The sequence below is a fragment of the Hyalella azteca genome, unplaced genomic scaffold (assembly GCF_000764305.2).
Source record: "Hyalella azteca isolate HAZT.00-mixed unplaced genomic scaffold, Hazt_2.0.2 contig11294, whole genome shotgun sequence".
In the NCBI taxonomy this organism is placed as follows: domain Eukaryota; kingdom Metazoa; phylum Arthropoda; class Malacostraca; order Amphipoda; family Hyalellidae; genus Hyalella; species Hyalella azteca.
This window is the reverse complement of record NW_025941295.1, coordinates 115,837-137,980: the sequence shown is the minus strand read 5'-3', so window position 1 is coordinate 137,980 and position 22,144 is coordinate 115,837. Positions and strand designations below refer to the sequence as shown.

The 22,144-nt window shown below is 37.0% G+C and overlaps 1 protein-coding gene across 2 annotated transcripts; it reads left to right on the top strand.

Moving 5' to 3' along the window:
• The first annotated feature begins 309 nt into the window (after positions 1-309).
• On the top strand, positions 310-9,314 carry LOC108682880 (zinc finger protein 91). 2 transcript variants are annotated; one of them, XM_018172129.2, is made up of 8 exons: positions 310-1,751; positions 3,671-3,822; positions 4,805-4,994; positions 6,113-6,265; positions 6,653-6,851; positions 7,453-7,582; positions 7,974-8,104; positions 8,475-9,314. In XM_018172129.2, the coding sequence occupies exons 1-8, from the start codon at positions 539-541 to the stop codon at positions 9,103-9,105; spliced, it is 2,799 nt and encodes a 932-aa protein (XP_018027618.1). In that variant the 5' UTR covers positions 310-538; the 3' UTR covers positions 9,106-9,314. The 2 variants fall into 2 exon arrangements, with proteins under 2 accessions (XP_018027618.1, XP_018027617.1); XM_018172128.2 differs by having other exon boundaries at positions 311-1,751; positions 3,665-3,822.
• The last annotated feature ends 12,830 nt before the right edge of the window (positions 9,315-22,144 follow it).

The window sequence follows — 22,144 nt, the reverse complement described above, 5'->3', positions numbered from 1 at the left end:
AGATCAAGAAATTATTATTGAACTAGTTTTAAAGAATCTCTCACTTGCCACAATGCTCCAAATTGAAGTATTTTCAATAAATTTGTAGCCTTGCAGCTCCACCTTACACCTTTGTTCTCTTTTATATAAAAGATATTTTATTTAACTAGAATCTTGCAGCTCCAAAAATGGCAGGAAAACTCTATTTGTGGCTCATCATTTATTGACAATTAAACTTGCTGCATTCATTCTCATTTTCTTATAGATTTTATGAAAATTCGTATGCTCTCTCCAAAATCATTGCAACACATGTTTTAAAAAATGCATACGTTAAAGTTACTGAATACTAAGGATATTTGATTATCCAATATTTGATCTGTTATTATCAAATAACAGTCAGAAATTTGATGTAATTGTACAGGTGGGCCTTATTATTCTTATTATTGACCTTTATATTCATACTGATTACTTTATGCTGTTATTTCACAAAGCTGCTTGTATTTTAAAATAAAATGTTGACTCTTTTAACAGCCTTGCCTTAACCAAGTTACAGGTGATAATGAATAAAATGCAACCCAATGAATTTCAGTCAAACTTTTTGCATTCTCATGATCAAGCAGTGCCAAGGCCACCACATGAGCAACTTGAAGAGCAAAGATTCCAGCTGAAGAAAATTCTTGAAGAGCATCGTCAAAGAGAAGCTAATGAAGAAGATGGAATTTTTTCATGCTTTAATGGAAATTTAATAACTCCTTGTCAAATTGTCATCTCTCTAGAAACTCACAACTCTAAACTTGAAGCACCTACTGAAGAAAATTCCCTTGGTCCTTCTTTTGAAACACTAGTGCCAGTACAACTGTCTAATGTCAATGCAGAATCAGATCAGTGTAATGAACGGGTTGAGCCAGCAATATCCTGCTTCTCCCCAAAAAGTTGTACTCCCTCTCTGTTTCAACAGACACAATTTGTTTCTTCCAATATACAGCAGGCTAATTTATGCTACAATAGTGAATATGTGGCTCCAACAACATCAAATGCTCCTTGTTACATTCTTCCTGGTCCTTGTGGAGCTTCAGTCAATAATGCTGCTGCAGAGTCAAATAAACTTTCAATCACTTTGTATCAAAGTCACATAGATGAAGATTCATCTGCATTGAATGTTGATCTCCCCAGCTTGAACTACAATCATTATGACAACAAACTTTATAGTCATGCAATTCCAGGAGATTGTTCCAAACATCCATGTACGGGCAATTTGGTTAACACTAATGATGCAAAAGTAATCCAAACTCAAACTGTTACTCAATCAGCTAACCTCTCTGTCAAAGCCTCAGACTTTGTTGCATCTGGAAACTTGAATGATACAGAAAGGTTTTCTGCTGAATCTACTTCTTTTTATATTCCTCCTAATCAATGTGAAGAAGCAGTGTTAACTGCTGACTCGGCTACAACCGGTGGAGTTGATGTCCAGCAGCCTGCATCAGATGAAGAGCCTTACTCCAGTTTTGTTTCTAGTTCAACATCTCAAAACTTTGACAAACCTGTTCAAAGCTTCAATGAGAAAACAAAAGAAGAAAATGTAATTCTTATCGGGCCAGATTCTCTTGCTATTCCTATGAAGCATTCTAAGAGAAAAAAAGTGAAATCTGGAATTAAAAATATGCTGGTGAAGAAACAGCTGATGTTGAACTGTGAGTGGGCTGACTGTACAAGTACATTCTATGTCAGCAAAGAATTTCATGAACACATAGATTTTCACTTGAACAATTTAGGTGAGTATTCTCATTTACACATCAACGTAAAACTATTTTACCACGTTTTTCTTAGCTTCATTTCATGTCTGTCTGTCTGTCATCAAAAATTCAGACCTTAATTTAGAGCTCTTCTGAACATCCTAGAAATTTGAAATTTGGCATGCATGCTTATGCTGCCTAACAATTCAAGATTTGATCATCAGAAGTAATAATGTAAAAAAAAATTTTTTGAAAAAAAAAAATTAAAATTTCATGGTTGGGAATCAAGTTTTTTTTGTGGAACATCCAGACTTGCCAACCCTAGAAATTGATTTGAATTGCAAAAATTGCTAAACTAAAAAGTAGAAAATGAATAAATATAAAAACCATGTTTAAAAACCATGTTTTTCTGGTTTTTACAAAACTGAAAACGATGAAATGAAAAAAATAAAAAAAAAAAAAACACTTTTTCTTAACGGACAAAAAAGAAAAACATTTACCCTTACATAACATTACATAACATTTTACATAATTTTAATGTTATATACCGTCATATACCATCATAATGTTATATACCGTCATAATGTTATATACCGTCATCATATATACCGGCTACTCGGGATGGGCGGGGTAACTCAGGACAGTCCTCTGACACGGTGTAAAACTGTTTTAGTAGAAAAACTAATTGGAATATTGCAAAACTAAATATAGTGGTGTAAATGTCAACATTTTTCCTTTCTATGTAGTATAAAGGAAGTTCAAAAATACTACATTTACTAGCTTTGCAAAATTCTTGAAAAAAATGGTGAAAACAATATTTCGAAAAGTTACTTCTGCTAAGGTCTGTAGTAAAAAAAATATTTGCCGTATTAAAAAATTTCACCTAGAAACAAAGTGACAGTCAAGTGTCAGCATGAAAACTTTATTTGCGGAATTTACATACCTCAGTAAAAAAAAAATGGCAGCCATTTCTGCACGGAGGGGCTACTCGGGACACCTCCCCAGGGCTATTCGGGACAACCCCAAAAACGCATTTACAGTAGAACCTCAGTTAGCAAAGGCTCCAGTTAAGAAAAAAATTGATTAAAAACAAAGAATATTGATTACATTTACCTTGCTTGGCGAGGTAAAATAGTGCATTGTAGGTCATCACAAAATTGTGCATAGAATGTCAATTGTCATATATAGAATTGTGTCTTAACCCAATTATAATGGTGTGAAATTACAAGCCGTCCTATAAGCTTACAGATACAGAAAAAATGCTATAAGGATGCTGGTATGAAGCTTGCAGTGGACAAGGTAGTTGAAATGCTCAATGGCCTGTTCATGGATACGGTAATATTGCATCAATAATATCGTAATTAATGTATATGGTAATATCATACCAATAACAGAAAAACAAGTAAAAATCACAGAAAATGTCATTTATTCTACCTCTACATCATCTACAATGAAAGAGGAGGACTTCAGAGTCCGGTTAGTAATGGATGAGTACACTCTGCATGCTTCAAATGTTTTAAAATTGAGTTTTATTCCAAGTGTCACGAGTAACCCTGTTCGATGGGGCTACTCGGGACACTCTTTTTTTTGCTTCTGGCACCTTACAAATAGCATATAGAATTTTTTTGGAGAAGCCATGTGATAGCCCTTCAAAGAGCTTTGAAATGAGCCTAAAGTTTATGAAATGTTTCATGGTAAGACGTTATGAATGAAAAACTTTCGAAATCGTCCCGAGTAGCCCCGGTTGATGGTAAGAGTAAATGCTTTTCTTTTTTGTCCGTTAAGAAAACATAGTTTTAAAAAATTTTTTATTTGTTTTATTTATTGTAAGTTTTATCATAGAGCAAGTTTTTTTTATAATCTGTACTGCCTACAGTGCCTACATCTCAGGCTACTATATGGTACTTGTGACATGTTTTGGTACCTTCATAAATATTTATTTTTATTTTCAGATGAAGATGAAGAAATGGTGGAGTACCTGTGCCCTTGGCTTCTATGTGGCAGCACATGGCATAATTGTGAAAGTTTAATCCGACACATATTATTCCATGCTTTCCACACTCAGCTGAAGGCTCAAGGATTGCAGATAAGGGAGTTGGAATCCTTGCCTGTTAGTGTACAAAATAAAGGAAACAAAAAATATATATATTTCATTTTATTCTGGTGTAGGTCCACCTATTGTGGCAATAACAGCCTCAGTTCTTGAGGGTATTTCATGTAAATATAAATTCTTTCCTGAAGAATTTCAACTCAATTCACTTCTCTCTGTTGAATCTTTTTTTGACTTTCTCTTAACCCTGTCCATAAATATCATAACTTCATTTGGCCTGAAATCTAAAATAAGGTAAATGGTGATTCGTGAAAGAAAAGCACATTTTCACTGCTCTAGTGAATAATTCTGGAGGTTTTTACACCACTTGGGTGTAAAACTGGGTTTATTAGGTGTTAATTGGGGTTTAACTTTACCATAATTTTTAAAATTTTAATGGGCAGGTCTTTTTATTATTCTTACTAATTTGTTTTAGAGACCAACGCACACAATTTCAACTTTTGGCCAGACCTGGGCTTTGTTGAGGAAGGGTTTCCTTTCTCTTTCAAAAGTAGTCATTACTTTTGAGACAGTGCCTCTTAATGCATCAATCATTTGGATTATTTCTGTCACACTACGCAGCACCTGCCAAGGCTGCCATACCAGACCAAAAATTTGGCCTCTGAAACTTGGAGAGGCTTGCCATTTTCATTAGGTTTTAGCTGCAAAAATTTTATAGAAAAATCTGTAATTGCATAAAATATCAATTAGCAGCAATAATGCATTACCAATGAAACAATAAATATTAAATATGTCAAGTTTTTATTGTTTAAAACATATTCAAAAATTATGATCTCAATGTTTGGCATTTCCCTTATTTTATTCAAGCCCTGTATATTTATAAATTTAGAATGTTCACCATCAAAAATTATTTAGTATTGTGTAGCTACTCACTGATATTTATCAATGCCATTATAATAAAATCTGATGATTTGTTATAATCTTATTTCAAACTAGGCTTGGAAATTTTTCTAACTGAAGATTATCTCTATATTTTGTTCAGAACTGCTTCTTGGATGCGGAGAGACGTAATTTGGTTCCTCAAATTCCTTGTATGTTTGAATGCCGCTTCAATGACTGCAAGGAGCTTTTTCAATCAGCTCAGAAGTTCTACCTACATACTGCGTTCCATTTTAATAGTGCTTTATGCATTAATAAGGACGGCAAAAGTTATTTCAAATGTGAATGGAGAGGTAGGTACTTACCTGAAACTATCCAGGAATAAATCTATTATCTAAGTAGTAACTCTTATTGACATATCTACTTGATCATATTTATACTACAATTGTATAGCCAATTATCTCTACACTTGATGATGAAAAATATTTATGATTTGTTGTGATGAGTTCTTCTGGTTCTTTTTATTTTTGTTGTGAAATTGATTTTCCATGAATACATTTTATAATATCTTGATAATGGACAGTTATTTCTTGAATTGGATACCTACCAGAGCATATTCTGATATATATAATGAGGACAATGAAAATGGGAAGAAGGTCCTGCACATTTCAGCTTGAGTTCTTTTTACTTAGCTACTTTATGGAAAGAGAGCTTATACTTTTTTTTGGAGCATCACGCACATTGAAGTAATTTTAATATTTAGCATTCTTGCATATTAAGCTTTTTTTCATGATAAACTTTAATAAGTAGTATTACTGCCAGTGGTACTATCTACTTCTAGATATAAAAGTTGTAGAGTATGAATATAGCATAAGGTATGCATGATGGTTGCAGGCATGGGGACCTATGTACTTTTATGTGTGAAGTGGGGCAGACAAACATAAAGATTGGTAATGGTGATTCTGAATAAAGTGGATGAGATGAATGGCAGAGTAAAGGAGGACAGGTGAGGAATTTATGACCGTGATTGTATGTTTCTCAGAGAGGGCTACTGTGTCTGTGGCTGAGAATGTTAACAGATATTTGGAGAGAAGATGGATGCTGAGATAGAGGAAGAGGATGGCAAGAACTGTCTTGATGATTGGTGAAGAAAAAGCAATTAAATTTAATTGATACATCAAAGACCAATAACCAGAGAAATATCTATCCTTAAAGCTACTTTTTCAGGATGCAAGCAATTTTTGTTTGTTTGGGTAGGTTACCATTAGTAATATGCTCTTAATATGTCTGAAACAAATCATTTTTTTGTATGTAATTTATTGTAGCCATTGGACAGAGGTACTGACTGTAATTAGGTATTGAAGACTTGGCTTTCAGCTGCACGACAGAGCACAGCTAACATCTGACTAGGACACCTCAATGCCTCAATTCCAATTCTAGCCTTATGAAGAGGTGTCCTGTCTTCCAACAGATTGCAATGTGCTTCATTCTCGCTTATCCAAATTGAAGGAACATAGCCTGAGCCACACACAAGAAAAGGTTGTTGCCTGTCCAAATTGCGGCTCCATGTTTTCTTGCAAGGCACGGTTTCATGATCACCTACTGAAACAAATCTCCCATCAAGGTAAATTCACTCATTTCATGAATTATTTATATATACTTTCAATCAAAACCCATACTATATATACTACGTATATAACCTATACTGTTTGGTAACGTAACCTAGACTGCTGATTTAACTAACAATAGCGTAGTCTTTACTGCTTCATATCATAACCTATACTGTACTGTATATACTATATAACCTACCTACTATACTGTTTGGTAACATAAACTAGACTGCTGATTTAACTAACAATAGCGTAGTCGTGACTGCTTCTTTTTTTATACAAATCAACATTACAGATACTTTTCTTACATTCAGAATTATATTTGTTATTTTACTACGAGTAGGTATATTTATTCTGATTGTATAATGCAATTTGTGAAATTGAGATATTTTTATTTGCAGACATGCGGTACCAGTGCTCGTGCTGTGGCAGGAAATATCCGACGGAGCGACTGCTGCGTGACCACGTCCGTCAACACATCAACCACTACAAGTGTCCTCACTGCGAGATGACGTGCGCCTCACAAAGCAACCTCGACACGCACATTCTCTACAGACACTCATCTCGCAAGCCACATCCATGTGCCCACTGCAATAAAGCGTGAGATATTATAGATGCATGCGTACCTGATGCAGTCTAGCAAACCTGCAAATTGGGTTAACTAAATACACAATAAAGCGCGAGATATTGTAGACAATTGCTACGTAAAGCGCGAGATATTGTAGACAATTGCTACGTAAAGCGCGAGATATTGTAGACAATTGCTACGTGAATTTGGCTCAGTCTTTTTAGTACTTGCAATTCAGCTTGCCGCTTTGCTTGCCCAGTTCTTTATTATTTCAATATGACGCGCATAACCAGCTGATGTAATTGATACTGTTTACTGTAATAAACATGCCATGTTAAATTTCCTACCTAATCCACTTTTACTAATAAATTCTCGTGCTGCAGATAGTTTTGAGAATGATGTGCTTATTTTATTTTTGTCCATGGTTTGTAGATTGTTGATTGTTTTTTTGTTTCTGGTGCCCTCTTTTGATAGATAGAACTAAAACTTGCTCTTATTCAATTGAATAATTCCTTCTTGATGAATAAATTCTTGCAAAAATTTTAATACAGACAGCCATTTGTAAATGAAAAAAATTGGGATTGCTATTCATTTGATTGTATTCACCGTGTGTTTTATTAATCACAATTTCAGATTCAAGCAACTTGAAGATCTGGAGCGTCATCTCATTTCGCACACTGAAAACAAGCTTTTTAAATGTGACTATCCTGACTGCGATTACTGTTGCAAGTGCTCTGCCACCCTCGATCTGCACATCAAAAAAGCAAGTTGAAAGTTCACTATTGTTTTGAATTGCAAAATAGGTTCAGGGAACGCGGCCGTCAATGATTCTTAATGCTAATTATAAGCGTGAAGCACTGAAACTGAACTGCTTTTCGCTTTAATATCTTGTAAATTTTCTGCCTGTATTTGTATTGACGTCAAATCTTTAAGTGACAGAGAGTAATGGCGAGGTTAAAAAAGACAATTTAAACCAAGGTTGACAACATTTGTTGTAGGATAACATTATTTTTGTAACGTTTAATTATGTAACCTGTTGAAAACTTTAGGAATCACAGCTTATCATCAGGAGTGCACAACACGACATTACATGATTAGAGAAGTGCGTTAAATTAATGAATATTTGTTTATTCACCTTATCCCGTGTTGAGCAGAAACACCTGCAAATCAAGGTGGTTTATGCCTGTCATCTTTGCCCGTGCGAACGTACGCGTGGCAGTGCCTTGTCTCAACACCTCATGAAAGTCCACAGCCTCTCTTGGCCCACTGGACATTCGAAATTTTTGTAAGTGTTTAGAATTATTCAGTCTATCTTCTCAAGTCCCGCAGAAGATTCTAAATATTTGCGAGTCTTAAGGATTATCCAGTCAATAGGCTCTACTGGCCCACATGACATTTCAAATTTTTCTGAAGTTTTTAAGGCCTTAGCTATATTATATTCATTATTGTTCATTTGATTATGATATTTCACCTCTGTGTAATTTCAGTTGATGAATTTAGAAAAATTCAATTGAAATTTCGGTTGAATTTCTAATACAGCATTTTTTGAATACATGAAAATCTCGACACCTTTGATTTGTACAAAATAATGATTATTTAAACCGCAAAAGCTAAATCATGTTCTATTGTAACTCATTTTCTTTGAAAACCCACAGTTATCGGTGTGACAGCGAAGGAAAGTTTCGTCTCCAAACTGTCCGTTTTGAAAGTCTAGAATTAGAGGAAGGAATGGACAGGTATGTAGAGCTAGAGGAAGGAACGGATAGGAATGCTGCTGACAGGGCGAGTTCTAACGAACCTTATCTGCCTAACCAAAGTCCACACGACCATAATGAAAGTCAGATGGCCGAATCCAGCAGCAAGAAGAGCCCTGCTAAAGCAAATCCAAATAAGAAATGGTCTACTAAGATGAAGCCTGCGAGAACTTCGAATAAAACTAAGCCTAAAAAGAGAAAATGTGAAGTAACTAAAAGTAAAGTTAAGGATGAAGGAGCAAAAAACGTTTCCAAAAGTAAAAGTTCATCAAGTTTGATTAAAAAACTACGTCAAAGTAGAATTAGTCCGAAGGCAAGAGCTGCAAGTAAGGTTGAGAAAGCTTCATCACTTAAAGTTGCAGATACTCGTCGAACTAACGCGAAGTCAAGCCCTAGCAACACGACTACAAATCGTTGCAGGAAGAGAAAGGCTGACGAAGATCCAAACTCAGTAATGAGGGTTAAAAAATCTCGCAAAAAAGGTCTAAGGGGGAGCATTTCCATCGACAGTCCACCTCATGCTTCCATGTAATCTTCGATCGACTAGACTTATTGTGAAGAACAATGTATCGATCTTTGCTGTAATAGGGGCTGCTTAACCCTCTACCGCCTTATGCCTCTCTCCGGGAACATACATGTAACTTTCAATTTGAATTATACGTAAACTATTGAGTATAGTATTCTGAGAACATTTGTACGCAAAAAAAAAAATACTTTAAAGTTGTACGTGGCGGCAACCATCAGTGCAAGTCATTTTGCGCTCACTAGAACGTATCCTTTTTGGGAAGTAGGCTTGTGACAATATTGCTCCGGTTACTCATATCAGGCGGTGGAGGGTTAAGAATAATAAAATTAAGGCAAAACCTATGATATTCGTTTGTTTGCTTCTGATTTTATTGCCTCCGCTCCTTATGTTTTTTTTTTAAATAAAAGTTTGCCATCTACTCTTCACTTAAGATATTTAATTACTCTAACTTAAGATTTCTTTTATTGCTGTTACGTTACTATGGGCACTGATTTGGCCAGTTGCTATATATTTACGGCTCGCATAGCTTTTAGTAGTTAATTTTATAGACTACGACGTTCTCAAGCTTGCTTGCCGACGGAAATGAATTTGAAGTTGGGCATTGCTGGAATTTTTTGGACGGGATGATTCTCATTGTATTATACAAAAAAACGTTTATTTTCAACGCTCTATCTTTGGACACTTAAACCTTCGTCGATGCAATTTATATCTAGTGATCTCACTGATCTGGTTACGAGAATTACCGTCGGTAGACAAATGGATAATTCACAGAAATCAGTTCAGATGGAGGAATCCTTTTGCAGAATACTGTTTATGCTAGCGCATTACTTACATTTCTTGACCGAATTGACTAGTGTCTTCAGTGCCAAGGTTGTCATTCTGCAGCGATTGTGTCCAAGGCTTAATTTCATATCACGCCTCATGACCGCTCCGATCTCTTAGAGGCCAATGTGAACTATAACCCTATGCAGGAATAGTTTTTACATAAATCATATTAATTGTCTCCGGGATAAGGTTAATATGTTTAAAGATCGCATGCGGAGTTCACTTAAAGTTGCAGATACTCGTCGAACTAACGCAAAGTCAAGCCCTAGCAATGCGAGTACGAAGCGTTGCAGGAAGCGAAAGGCAGACGAAGATCCAAAACCAGTAAAGAGGGTTAAAAAATCTCGGAAAAAAGGTCCAAGCGGGAGCATTTCAATCGACAGTCCACCTCATACTTCCATGCGATTTCCGATCGACTAGACTTGTGAAGTACCATTTATTAATCTTCGCTGTAGAAGAGCTGCTAAGGAATAGTAAAATTGAGGCAAAATATATGATATTTGTTTGTTTAATTCTGATTTTATTGCCTCCGCTTCGTATGTTTTTTATACTGAGAGTTTGCCATGTACTCATTACTTTAAGATATCTCAGCATTCTAACTTAACATCTCTTTTATTGCTATTACTAAGAGCACTGATTTCCAGAGTACACCAAAGTTTTGATGTTTCTGTGGTGGTCATTAATAGTCACTAAGGATGCGTATCACATACCATGACGATAACTATTTAAAAAAATCATTTGAAGTCCTCAGCAGGTTTTTTTCTACATTTATTTGGGAGCTCAGCTGAGGGAGCCACAAATGTAACTTAAATCAGCTTCAGAGCCAACGCAGAGCCTTAGTATGCAACAATAGCGCAGCCTCAGAGTTGAGAAGCCGCAGATCACACTGGATTGCTGTGCACCAAACCAATTTCTCGTCTTATAAAATATTTCCCCATCGTGGCCTTTCTTCCTCACTTATCCCGGCTCGCCACCTTCCTGTAGCCAATGACTTGAAGGCCATGTCCGAAAAATTCTAATTAGGTTAAGAGACGAGGTAGGTGTGGAAGTTGAGGCATGATTGACTTGTATTTTGAGAAGTTAGACCATGGTTGGCATGAGATTTGTGAAGTTACGACATGATGGGCTTATATTTGGTAAACTGAGGCAGGTTTGGCCAGTTGCTGTATGTTTACGCCAGTTGCTGTATGTTTGTATAGGTTACGACGTACGCAAGCGTGCTTGCCCTCGGAAATGAATATGAAGTTGGGCATTGCAGGACTTTTCTGGAACGGAAAACTCTCTTGTATTATGAAAAAAACAATATTTATTGTCAACACTCTGTCTTCGGATATTTTAACCTTTGTCAGTGCAATTCATATCTAGTGATCTGGTTATGAGATTTACCGTCAGAAGACAAAATGATAATTTGTAGGAATCAATGCAGATGGAAGAATCCTTTCACAGAATAATGTGTATGCTAGCGCAAAACTGACATTTTTAGTGACCCAATTGACTTGTCTCCTCAGTGCCAAGAGTTTTCGTTCTGCAGCTGTTGTGTCCAAGGCTTAATTTCATGTCACGCCTCATGTCCGCTCCGATCTCTTAAAGGCCAATGTGAACTACATCTCTATGTAGGAATAGTTTTCACATAAATCATATTAATTGTCTCCGAGATAAGGTTAATATGTTTAAAGATCGCATGCGGAGTGTAACACATTTTTGTGATAAATATTGGTCACATCATATCGTAGTAACCGAAACGAAAGATTCCGAGTTTGAGAGTAAGTTGTTGAATTCTTTCCCTGGGTGATACGGTATTGGATCGGTACTATAGCTGAAACCGGAGAAACTGGCTAGACTGGAAATCGCATCATAAGCACAAATGATCATCGAGCTGTAAATAGTGTTGCGTTTCATACCCTTTTTGGTAATGGCCTGTTTCTGCTCTTCTGAACGCTGCTCTCAATTTTCATTATTTGGTCTGAGAGCTTGTTTAAAAATGAATCTCGAGCCGTACTCCTACTGAGACACGTCACCTACTAGTTGGCAGGTGACGTGTGCCAGATTTGTTAGCTAGGGACAGTGTACCAGTTAAGTTCATAGGTAACTGTGCCAGATTAGTTAGGAGGGGGCGGTGTGCCAGATTAGTTAGTAGGGGACGATTTGCCAGATTACAGTTGTAGGTAACGGTGTGCCAGATTAGTTAGGGGACAGTGTGCCAGATCATGTAGCTTACAAATTCATGCCATGCATCGGGATCGATCTTATAAAGCGGGGCATCTCGAGTGTGTTCCTTGCATACAGTATTATGACGGTTGATTACCGTATTTTCCCCTATAGCATGACGGCCGTTTACCTTTATTCCCCTATTTCACGACGCTTGGTACCGTAAATCCGTAATTTCCATTTATCATGACGGTTGATTTCCGCATTTTCCTCATTACTGTTGACTTACGTGTGAAACTAGACCATTTTATAATTTAATTCGATTAATTCAGCTTAAGTTATTAATAAATAATCTTGGTGAATCATATTGAAAATAAATTCTTAAACGAAGTAAAAAAGTTTGCAGTGAGATGTTGTTCGATAAAACTGTAAGTTTCAACAAACAGATGAACCCGCTGTCAGAAATATTTTAGACCAAGGCTACTGTGTATTTTTTTACAGCTTTGCCTTTCTTCCAAAGCCAAAACCTTCACACAAAATTATCGGAGGCTGCACTTGCATGAGAGGTTCACGTTTTCAGTTCGGCTTTCTTGTTACGTCACGTAGATCGAGAAACATAAGCAAACCTGTCATTCCCATGACGGATTGGTTGGCAGGTTTGGTTGCATTTCGGTGATTGGTTAATGCCAGTGACGTCACTGAGATCGGTGACGTCTTAGGCGAACAACAAACTACATCCGCAAAAATGGCTTCTGATGGGTCAATCTTATACTACACTCTCCCGCTTCACTAACGTTCCCACTAACGGCCTATTGGCGGGAGATGCCGAGGCGCTCGTCATCTTCATGGGAACCGTGAAATTATTTTCTGCGTAAGATTCATCATTGACACTACGTAATTGCACCCAGTAATTCAGTGCGTGAATTATTAATTTTTTTTAACTCAATAAGATACATTTTACACTAGATGGATGAGCAAAGGTACGCAAATTAAGTAGGTATATAATGAGTAATGAAAAAAGGTTGCAATGAACTTCGCAATAATAATGCGAATTTTTAATCGTTCTATATTATGTATTCGTTACTTAGAATCATCATCAGAAGACAGACTGGAACCAACAGCGAACTCAGTGTGTACTTGGAAAATCGGAAAAACTAAGCCCATTTTCAACTAAAGCTTGTCGACACTGACGGAGATCTTTGAGAGCTGAGAACTTGTGGCGTCAGTTCTGTTGTATGATGAGCTTGAAATGTGACAGCAGCAGTATTGTCTGGGAGCACTCGTGTTGCAGCTATAGTAGAACTGTGCTACACACAGCAGCTGTATTGTGTGGGATCATTCGTGTTGTAGCTATAACATAATTGTACTGCATATAGAATTGCTCTACACAAAGCAGCTATAACGAAATTGTTCTAGAAACGACAGTTTTATTGTGTGGGAACACGTTGTGTAGCATTTATTTATATTAAGACTTTGAACCATGGTGGCATGAGCAACATGCAAAACTCTACTTATCAGCCGTAGCAGTACTACATACGGCTATTGGACTGTACCTATCAGTCGCAGCAGTACTACATGCGGCTATTGGCCTGTACTTATCAGCCGCANCTACATGCGGCTATTGGGCTGTACTCATCAGCCGTAGCAGTACTACATGCGGCTATTGGCCTGTACTCATCAGCCGTAGCAGTACTACATGCGGCTATTGGGCTGTACTCATCAGCCGTAGCAGTACTACATGCAGCTATTGGCCTGTACTCATCAGCCGTAGCAGTACTACAGGCGGCTACGTCTCTATGCACTGTAGCTGAATATCAGTTACAAACGAGTCTATTGGGTTGCGAACAACAGATGTAGCAGTTTTACCAGTTATAATTAGTTAAATGCGTTGAATATACGGTACTAGTAAAATGCTCGCATATTATGCGTGGGAAGTACATTTTCGTACAATGTGTGTCGACAATGATCGTTCAATACGAGAAAATAATGATCGTATAGCACTCGAGGTCATTGTCCGCTATACTGACTTGCTATTTCATTCACTGTTCAGATGCTGCACCACATATGCAATTACGATCTGATTTGCGAGCTCAGGCATACCCCAACACTCGCTTTATTTATCATTTCTGGAATTTATTATGTGTTTGGAATGTTTTTTTAAGTGAGTGCGTGGATTAGCTTATATGTGCTCGAAAGCTTCACGATTCATTAGTTCGGTGATCTATCGTTCAAAGAATCGGCAATGCGGTTCTTGAACTCTTCACGAACCATCAGTCCTATTTATTCCTTCCTGTGTTTTTGTTAAATTTACTTCAGCCTGCGGAAAATCCTTCCATTATAAAAAACACATTAATTTTCTGCAGTAAACATTCTCAGTGAAAAAAAACATAGTTGTAGTTTTTGTGGCATTGCTAAAGAGCGGGCTATCCTGTTACTTAAATTTCAAAATAGAATTTATAGAGACGAAGTAAGTTAATATAGAGTAACATATTCCATCTCATAACGAATCAAGTATTCGTAGTTTAATGTTAGAGCGTAGGCACTATAATAGTCATAATTCATATCATACAACAATTATTGTTTCGTTTCGATGTCCAAGTCCTTTCGCTTACGCTGCACAAACACATCGCTGGATTTTTTTACTTCAATTCGGGCAGATGAAGTCATTTATAATTGCATACAAAACACTCAATTAAAACCAAAACTTATATTCGCCTGCTATAACGATTATCTTGAAGTGAACAAAAAGGACAATACTTGTAAAGCAGTGACTCGCACCAACAGGTTTGTAGACCTCTGAACTGGGCTCTGAAGAGACAGTGATTACGACATGGAGATATATGTCAACTTGGGTGTTATCTTTTGCAAGAAATTCCTGCAGCGTGGTCTTCAACAAAGCATCTTCTCCGTTTGAGCGAATGATATTATATGTGGAGCACTATTTTTCAATATACCGGTCTACTTTACAGGCGAAGCATCATACAAGGTACACTTTTTATTTCCTGTACCGGTTTAGTTTAAAGAGGAATAATTACATAAGGGAAATTTTTTAATCCCACTTACGGTCTAGCTTACAGGCAAAACATTACATTACAAAATATGTTCTGGTTTACTTTACTGTTGTAGCATTACATATGAGGTACTATTATTTAATCCATCGTTTTATTTATCAGGTGTAATACTCACTTTAAAAGTAAACTCATTACGGGTGTAGATTTTATATATAAGTAGTCTTACTTCTGCAATTGTTGCAGAACTTGTATGAATGAACTGTTCCTACATAACGGTGTTCTTAGAAACTTATCGATTTTAATTTAATTTTACCAGAGAGGGATCAAAAGATTCATCCTTGCATTGTTCCGCTGAATAATATTTCATATAAAGTCAATATTATCATTTAACACGTGATTATTTTGGACAAGAACGAATAAATCCTTTTGAAATAATTTACAGTCTTCACTGTCAATGACTTGAAAATATGCCAAGAATATATTCTAAAATTCATATAATAAGCCAATCGCTGAGGAATAATTTTCTTGATCCACACGTTATAAATTGTTTTTGTTTTATTCACGCATCTCATTTATGGCTTACCTAAATCCAAAAATACGTCGCGTGAGAGTCAAAGAATTTGAGTTGTAGTGCAGAGTTCAGGAGGTGGAGGCAGGGCGGCACCTCTGGCAGCTGCGCTTCCACGGAACTTATTTACGAAAAACTTCACGAAATTCGATGAAATTCGCCTCTCCCGAGGAAGAAATTACGCAGACTGCGTAAAATCTACGCAGTTTCCTGAAATGATTTCGGAGCGACCTTTGTCTTGGGTCATGGACTAAGTTATATATTGTTTTATGGAATATTTTAGTATTCTGAATATAAAGTTAAATTAGGTTACAAATTTATTCATTAGAAATTCTTAACTAATAGCTAACTGTCTCGCTTTATTGACATTAAACGAATAATTAATGATTTGGGAACCGCAATTACAGCCAAATATAACGAGCATTACGAGGTCTGACATTAAATTTCTCAATTTTATGGCGATTATTTAAATTGAGCATAACTCAAATTTTTCTTAACGGAGCAGAACTATCACTGCTATATGCTATACGACCATGTAAAGCTTCTCAGCTTCGTATCAGGAGATTATTTCGTATGAAATAAATTCTTCCGAGTCCAGTGCACATACGCGGGTGAGAACTTCCAATAAGCTTTATAAGTAATTTGTTGGACCAATGTACAGCAATAATTTTTGGCTACATTATGTTGCTGGCATCTTGAGCCGACTTAGATATATTTTCCGTGCTTACTTCTTAATTTAATTGAACACTTGATCAGTATATATGTATTTTGATCGAGCAATCCATAGTTGTCGGTGTATATGCAAAGTTTTACGGTGTCCAATTGATTTAAAAGTTAATAAATTGACAAGTTATTATTACACTGTCAGTTTAAAACTATACATCTGTAAAATTTGTTGATAGAGCAGTGGTTTTAAATTATCTATGAAGTCAGAATATTTCTTTCTCTATTAAATTGGTAAACACAATTTTTTCGGGTTGTGGCAGTTTAACTAATTCCTAGGAGCTTAAGAAGTCAAAGTCTATTCTTTCCATTTGATAAAAGACGCCATTAATATGTTTATTTGGCGCAATCATGAGAACTTTTCCTTCGAATTTTAAATGCGTAAGGCGATGCATTACTGCACTAATTGAACAGAGAACCTATACCGGCAGATCAACACGCTAATGAGAGGAGATGGAAATAAAATGTCTTCCATTTCTGATGAGATCCCCTGCTTCGACGGAAGAGCATTTTTGGTTTTATCACTTTGATGAGAAACGATTGTGTTTTTCGTATCTTCACAGTGTTTCGAAGTGCACAGTTATATCTGTTCCGATTGACTTAATTTCTTCACACTCGTCGCTGAATTTGATTGAGAATCGATCACGTTCTCTTTCCTCGTTCTCTTTCCTCCTCGATCACGTTCTCTTTCCGACTGCCGATCAATTTTTTCTACTAAAACTACGTAGATTCTCCCAATACTTGTGCGTTAACCATAGAAACGCGAGCAAACCTGCATGCAAGCTTTTCTGTAAACTCGTGGTTTTAATCTTCACAAGTTTTAAAAGTTAGTAAAAATTTCCCAAGATAAACAATTTATAGCTTAATATCAGGATTGAAATGTAGAAATAATTTTCGCGGCGTACCTCTTTTTACGAAGATTGTGCGTATGAATTTACATTGAAGGAAGTGTACTTTTTGCATACTATCGACCAAACACTTGAGTAAATATGGATGCTTGGAATAAAGTTGCCAACACCTCCCTATGTAAACAGGAAGGGAACTATTTTAAAGTTAATAAACTGTTTGACGTTAGCAATACATCCTTGGACCCGCCTGGAGAACGGATGTGCAGTAGCAACGGTGCGACACGGCGTCTCGGGACGAGGTTAGTACATGAATGTACTATATACTTGGCACGAATTAAAAGACTTAAAACGGCGCCGGATATGAGAATATCTCAAATAAATTGCAAGATGCGAGAAGAACGTTGTCAATGGTTTGAATGGAATGATTTATGGTAAAATATTGCTCCTTTGTCTGGAAAATAACTCATAATCTATCATTAGTAAAAGAGAATATTCAGCGACGTAGGAAAAAAAAACATTTGGAATATACATTCATATTTTTTCGTCTTCATTTTCAGTTAACTCGTTGGCTGTGTGAGTTTTCCTTAAACTAAAATTATAGAAACCGATGGGAATATTTCCATCGTTGAGCTCTGGTTGCCATTCTCTATACTCAGGGTATAATTGAGGTTTGCAAATGATATTGTTGGGATGTCTCTGGAGTTACTTTCATTACAATTACAAGTAAGTAACTCCGCGAATTTTATAATCCCGAGCAAACACATTCGCGATCAAGCTCTGGAGTACAAGCCATGTCCGCACCGTCGAGTTTTACAATAAACACACAGGTATGTCAGGGAAGTTCTTTAGTTACTTTTACCACGGTTTTCAGTGGAAAAAAACTTCGGAATCCCAAACGAACACATCCGCTGTCGAGCGAAGAACGTAGCGCCAGGTCGGCATATCGTCCGCAACATCAGCACACTGCGGAAAGGGCGTCGCCTTGACTGACTCCAGTCTGCGGTGCTGCTGATAGCCGGTCTTCACACATGGAGCTTCATGTGATATCAGTTAATAAATTGAACAAAGATTTTTTTCGTAATATTAAACATTAGTAATATTATGAGTAATACAGGCAATGAATAATAATTTGGATCGTTTCAATAATATGCGATTACAGAATGAATTGCAGTCTGATTGCCGGTCTACACACGTGGAGTTCCTGCAATATCAGTTAATAAATTAAACAAAGAATTTTTTCGTAATATTCAATTATTAGTAATATTATGAATTATTATAGACAATGAATAATAACTTGGATCGTTGCAATGATATGCGATTATAGAATGAACTGTAGTTTGATTGCCGATTTTTAATCGTGGAGCTTCATGTAATATCAGTTACCATAGTAAACAAAGAATTTTTGTCGTAAGATTGAAATATTGTTAATATTATGAGTTATTACAGACAATGAATAATATTTTGGATCGTTGCAATAATATGTGATTCCAGAATGAACTACAGTCTGATTGACGGTTTTCATCCGTGGAGCTTCATGTAGTATTAGTAATAATTGCATACATACATTTTTTCGCAATAGTGCAAAGATATTAATATTATGGTTTATTCCAGACATTGAGTAAGATTTTGGATTCGTTTGGAGCAGTGGAAAGTTATGAGATTGGTGAATGAATTGCAGTTTAAAATATCTCATGATATGGAAAACTTTACGATTTCGTCCGTTGTGGATGTTCTGTGTCTTTAGTCGCGCTTTTTGAAGACATCAAACCATAAAGTTATCCAAACCATGCGAAAAATTGTGCACACTCATGGGTGAAAGGGTAAAAATAATCGTTAACGATTCTATATCAGGATAAAAAATGCTATTGTCCTTATATCGAATATTGTCCCGACTCGAAAATAAACGCGCATGTTGCGTCATACTTTGTAAGTGCAAGCGGTAGTGTCTGCTAGACTTTAGAACTTCAGGAGTGCATGGTAGTTTCTGCTAGACTTCCGAACTTTAGAAGTGCAATTAAGGTAGTGTGTGCTACACTTTAAGACTTTAGAAGTGCATGGTAGTTTCTGCCAAACTATCAACCTACAGAAGTGCCTAGCAGTGTGCTAGAGTTTCAAACCCTAGAAAATCATGGAAGTCTCTGCGATTTCGAAGCAAGATATGGTGCAGTCTGTACGCCTGTCGTACGCGTCAGCCACGAGCGTCCAGAGCGCACATGATGACAACAAATATATTTCTGTAAAAAATTATGAGACATTTTCCCTCTCTGTGAGTCTTAAGTAATGAAGAAGTTTATTATTTTATTATACCCACAGAATTTCTCTACTAATAAAACAAATTTATTGGATCCTTTCTTTACAAGCGATGAACGTGTGAGCAATGCATTACTCACTTGAATATTTCGCTTTCAGCAAAAATATGCTATACATACGGAAGTTTTTCAAGTTATAAAGACCTTGAAAATGAATTAAAGCGGCAAATAGTATGAATAATTTTATGTTCTTTCTGAATGTAAATGTTAAGTGTTTTCTCCCACGTACTGGCAAACGCATCAGAAATCGGCCTGATATGGTAGTTGGCCTCGACTTAGCTGGCCTCTAAAAAAGGGTCTTCACTTGAAGTTCCTCGATGTAGATAGAGGAATAATAATGGCGGTGTTGAACCACGGATAAACCGAGCACTGTATATACTGGCAAAAGCATGACGCGATGACGCGATAGCTTGGCAGACATGTCCGATGTGCGGACGTATGAAGGATGCTCTGTCATCGAGTACCGCTCCTGTGCGACCATGTTTCCCTGTATTTGCTGAGATCCTATCGCCTATCAAGGAGTTTATCTTCAAGCGATGAGCGCACAGCATTGTTACCGCTCACGAAAAGGCCTCCTTGAGGCCTAAGCAACAATAAACTTTCTTCTTCCGCTGGCGAAGCAAACTCGCGAAATAATGGTGAGCAACCGCAACTCTGAACGAACATGTCACCAAAGTTGCTGACATACATAGCCCGGCAGATCACCTCTGGTCGCATAGTTTTATCACTGTATTTCTGAAAAAAGTATTAATATTAACGTTCTATAGCTGTTGTCCTATTCACATACCATTTTAACCTTAAAGGTAAGAATTTGTCGAATCAAACTCTGAAACACTGAGTGATAACATTCGACAACGAAATTGCGAAGCACGACGTGGCTTGAGGAATCAGATTCCTGGTATTTGAACTAACAGTGAAATTTACTGTTTTACCGACGTAGACCACCACTTATGCAGCGTTGGAGTCGCCACTTCCTGTAAAAATTGCACATCCGGTATCCGCTTGAAATACCAACTTATACCACGATAACTTTCCCAATGACGATGGAAATTGTTACTTCATCAATATGAATCTTATGTTTGACTTCATTCAAAATAGTGAACATCAATCCTCATAATGAAGAGTGCAGTGCAACGTAATTTTAAATCAGCTACATTTATTACATAGAATTTAAATAAAATCTCACAATAATAGGAAAGTTGGAGAAATTATTTAAATTGAAGTGATAAAAATCAACGATGTCGAGGATAACTGGTATAAAATCTAGACGTCTAATTGACCTAACAGTTACAATTAAGCGTCATTTGGTTGTGGGATACTACAACGTATTAGGCTTCCCCTATTCATTGACGGGTAATAAACTGGTGCCTGAATAGCACTAATGATAACGGCATATAGGTACAACCTTGGTTTCATGACGCCATATTGCAGTTTAACTGTAGGATGGATGGACTGCCAGGCAGACGGTAATGACGTCACTCAAGGTTGTGCATTTCAAGACCTTCATGTGTTTAGATTTTGATAAGATTTCATTGTGTGTCTTCACTTACTGTGAACAATACTGAACGTGCAGAGACAAAACACACAATGTTTAAGAAGTAACTCACAATGTTTAATAATGTATCGATGATCCCGGTAGGGTAGGATAACGCGAAAGCCATTTCTTAACTCCTGATATAATTTCATGTTCATTATTGCACTTTAATTATTTACTAGTACAACTGAATCATCATCACCACATTTCAGCAAGTTTCGAAACGTTTTTCATCCTAATTTGCGTTTCTTCAAGTTGTGTTTCCTCTAGTCAACCGGTTCGTATAGTGAATTTGATAAAAATTATACAGTTGAGTCTGGTGAAATTTTTTTCCAGTCAAAAATAGTAGCCTCACAAATAAAAAGTTTAAGGAAATAAGTCGTGTGCTTTGAATCAACATTATTTCCAGTACTACCGCGACTGAAGCCGTGACTGCTAATGGACTTCCCCCACCTGCCATTGTCGGGGACTTGTGAATTCATGACTGCTGGTGGACTTTCCTTCCCTGCAATAGTCGGGGACTGTTGTAGCTGTGACTGCTGGTGGACTTTCCTAACCTGCAATAGTCGAGGACTGTAGTGGCCTTGACTGCTGGTGGACTTTCCTAACCTGCAATAGTCGAGGACTGTAGTGGCCGTGACTGCTGGTGGACTTTCCTCACTCGCACTAGTCGAGGACTGTAGTGGCCTTGACTGCTGGTGGACTTTCCTAACCTGCAATAGTCGAGGACTGTAGTGGCCGTGACTGCTGGTGGACTTTCCTCACTCGCAGTGGTCGGGGACTGTAGAGGCCGTGACTGCTGGTGGACTTTCCTCACTCGCAGTGGTCGGGGACTGTAGAGACCGTGACTGCTGGTGGACTTTCCTCACTCGCAATGCTCGCAGAGTTGTGGCCTCTCAATATTTGTATGCTAATGTAGACCGATGTCAGAAAACCGTTTTCCCTAACAATGTCCGAGCTTGGCATTGAGATGTCATTCACCCTTGTATATCATTCAAGTAGATCATATCTCTATCGTAGAAACTAAGATCAATCTACTATTGTACTAATAACTAAGTTTTTTAATTGTTTGATCGATG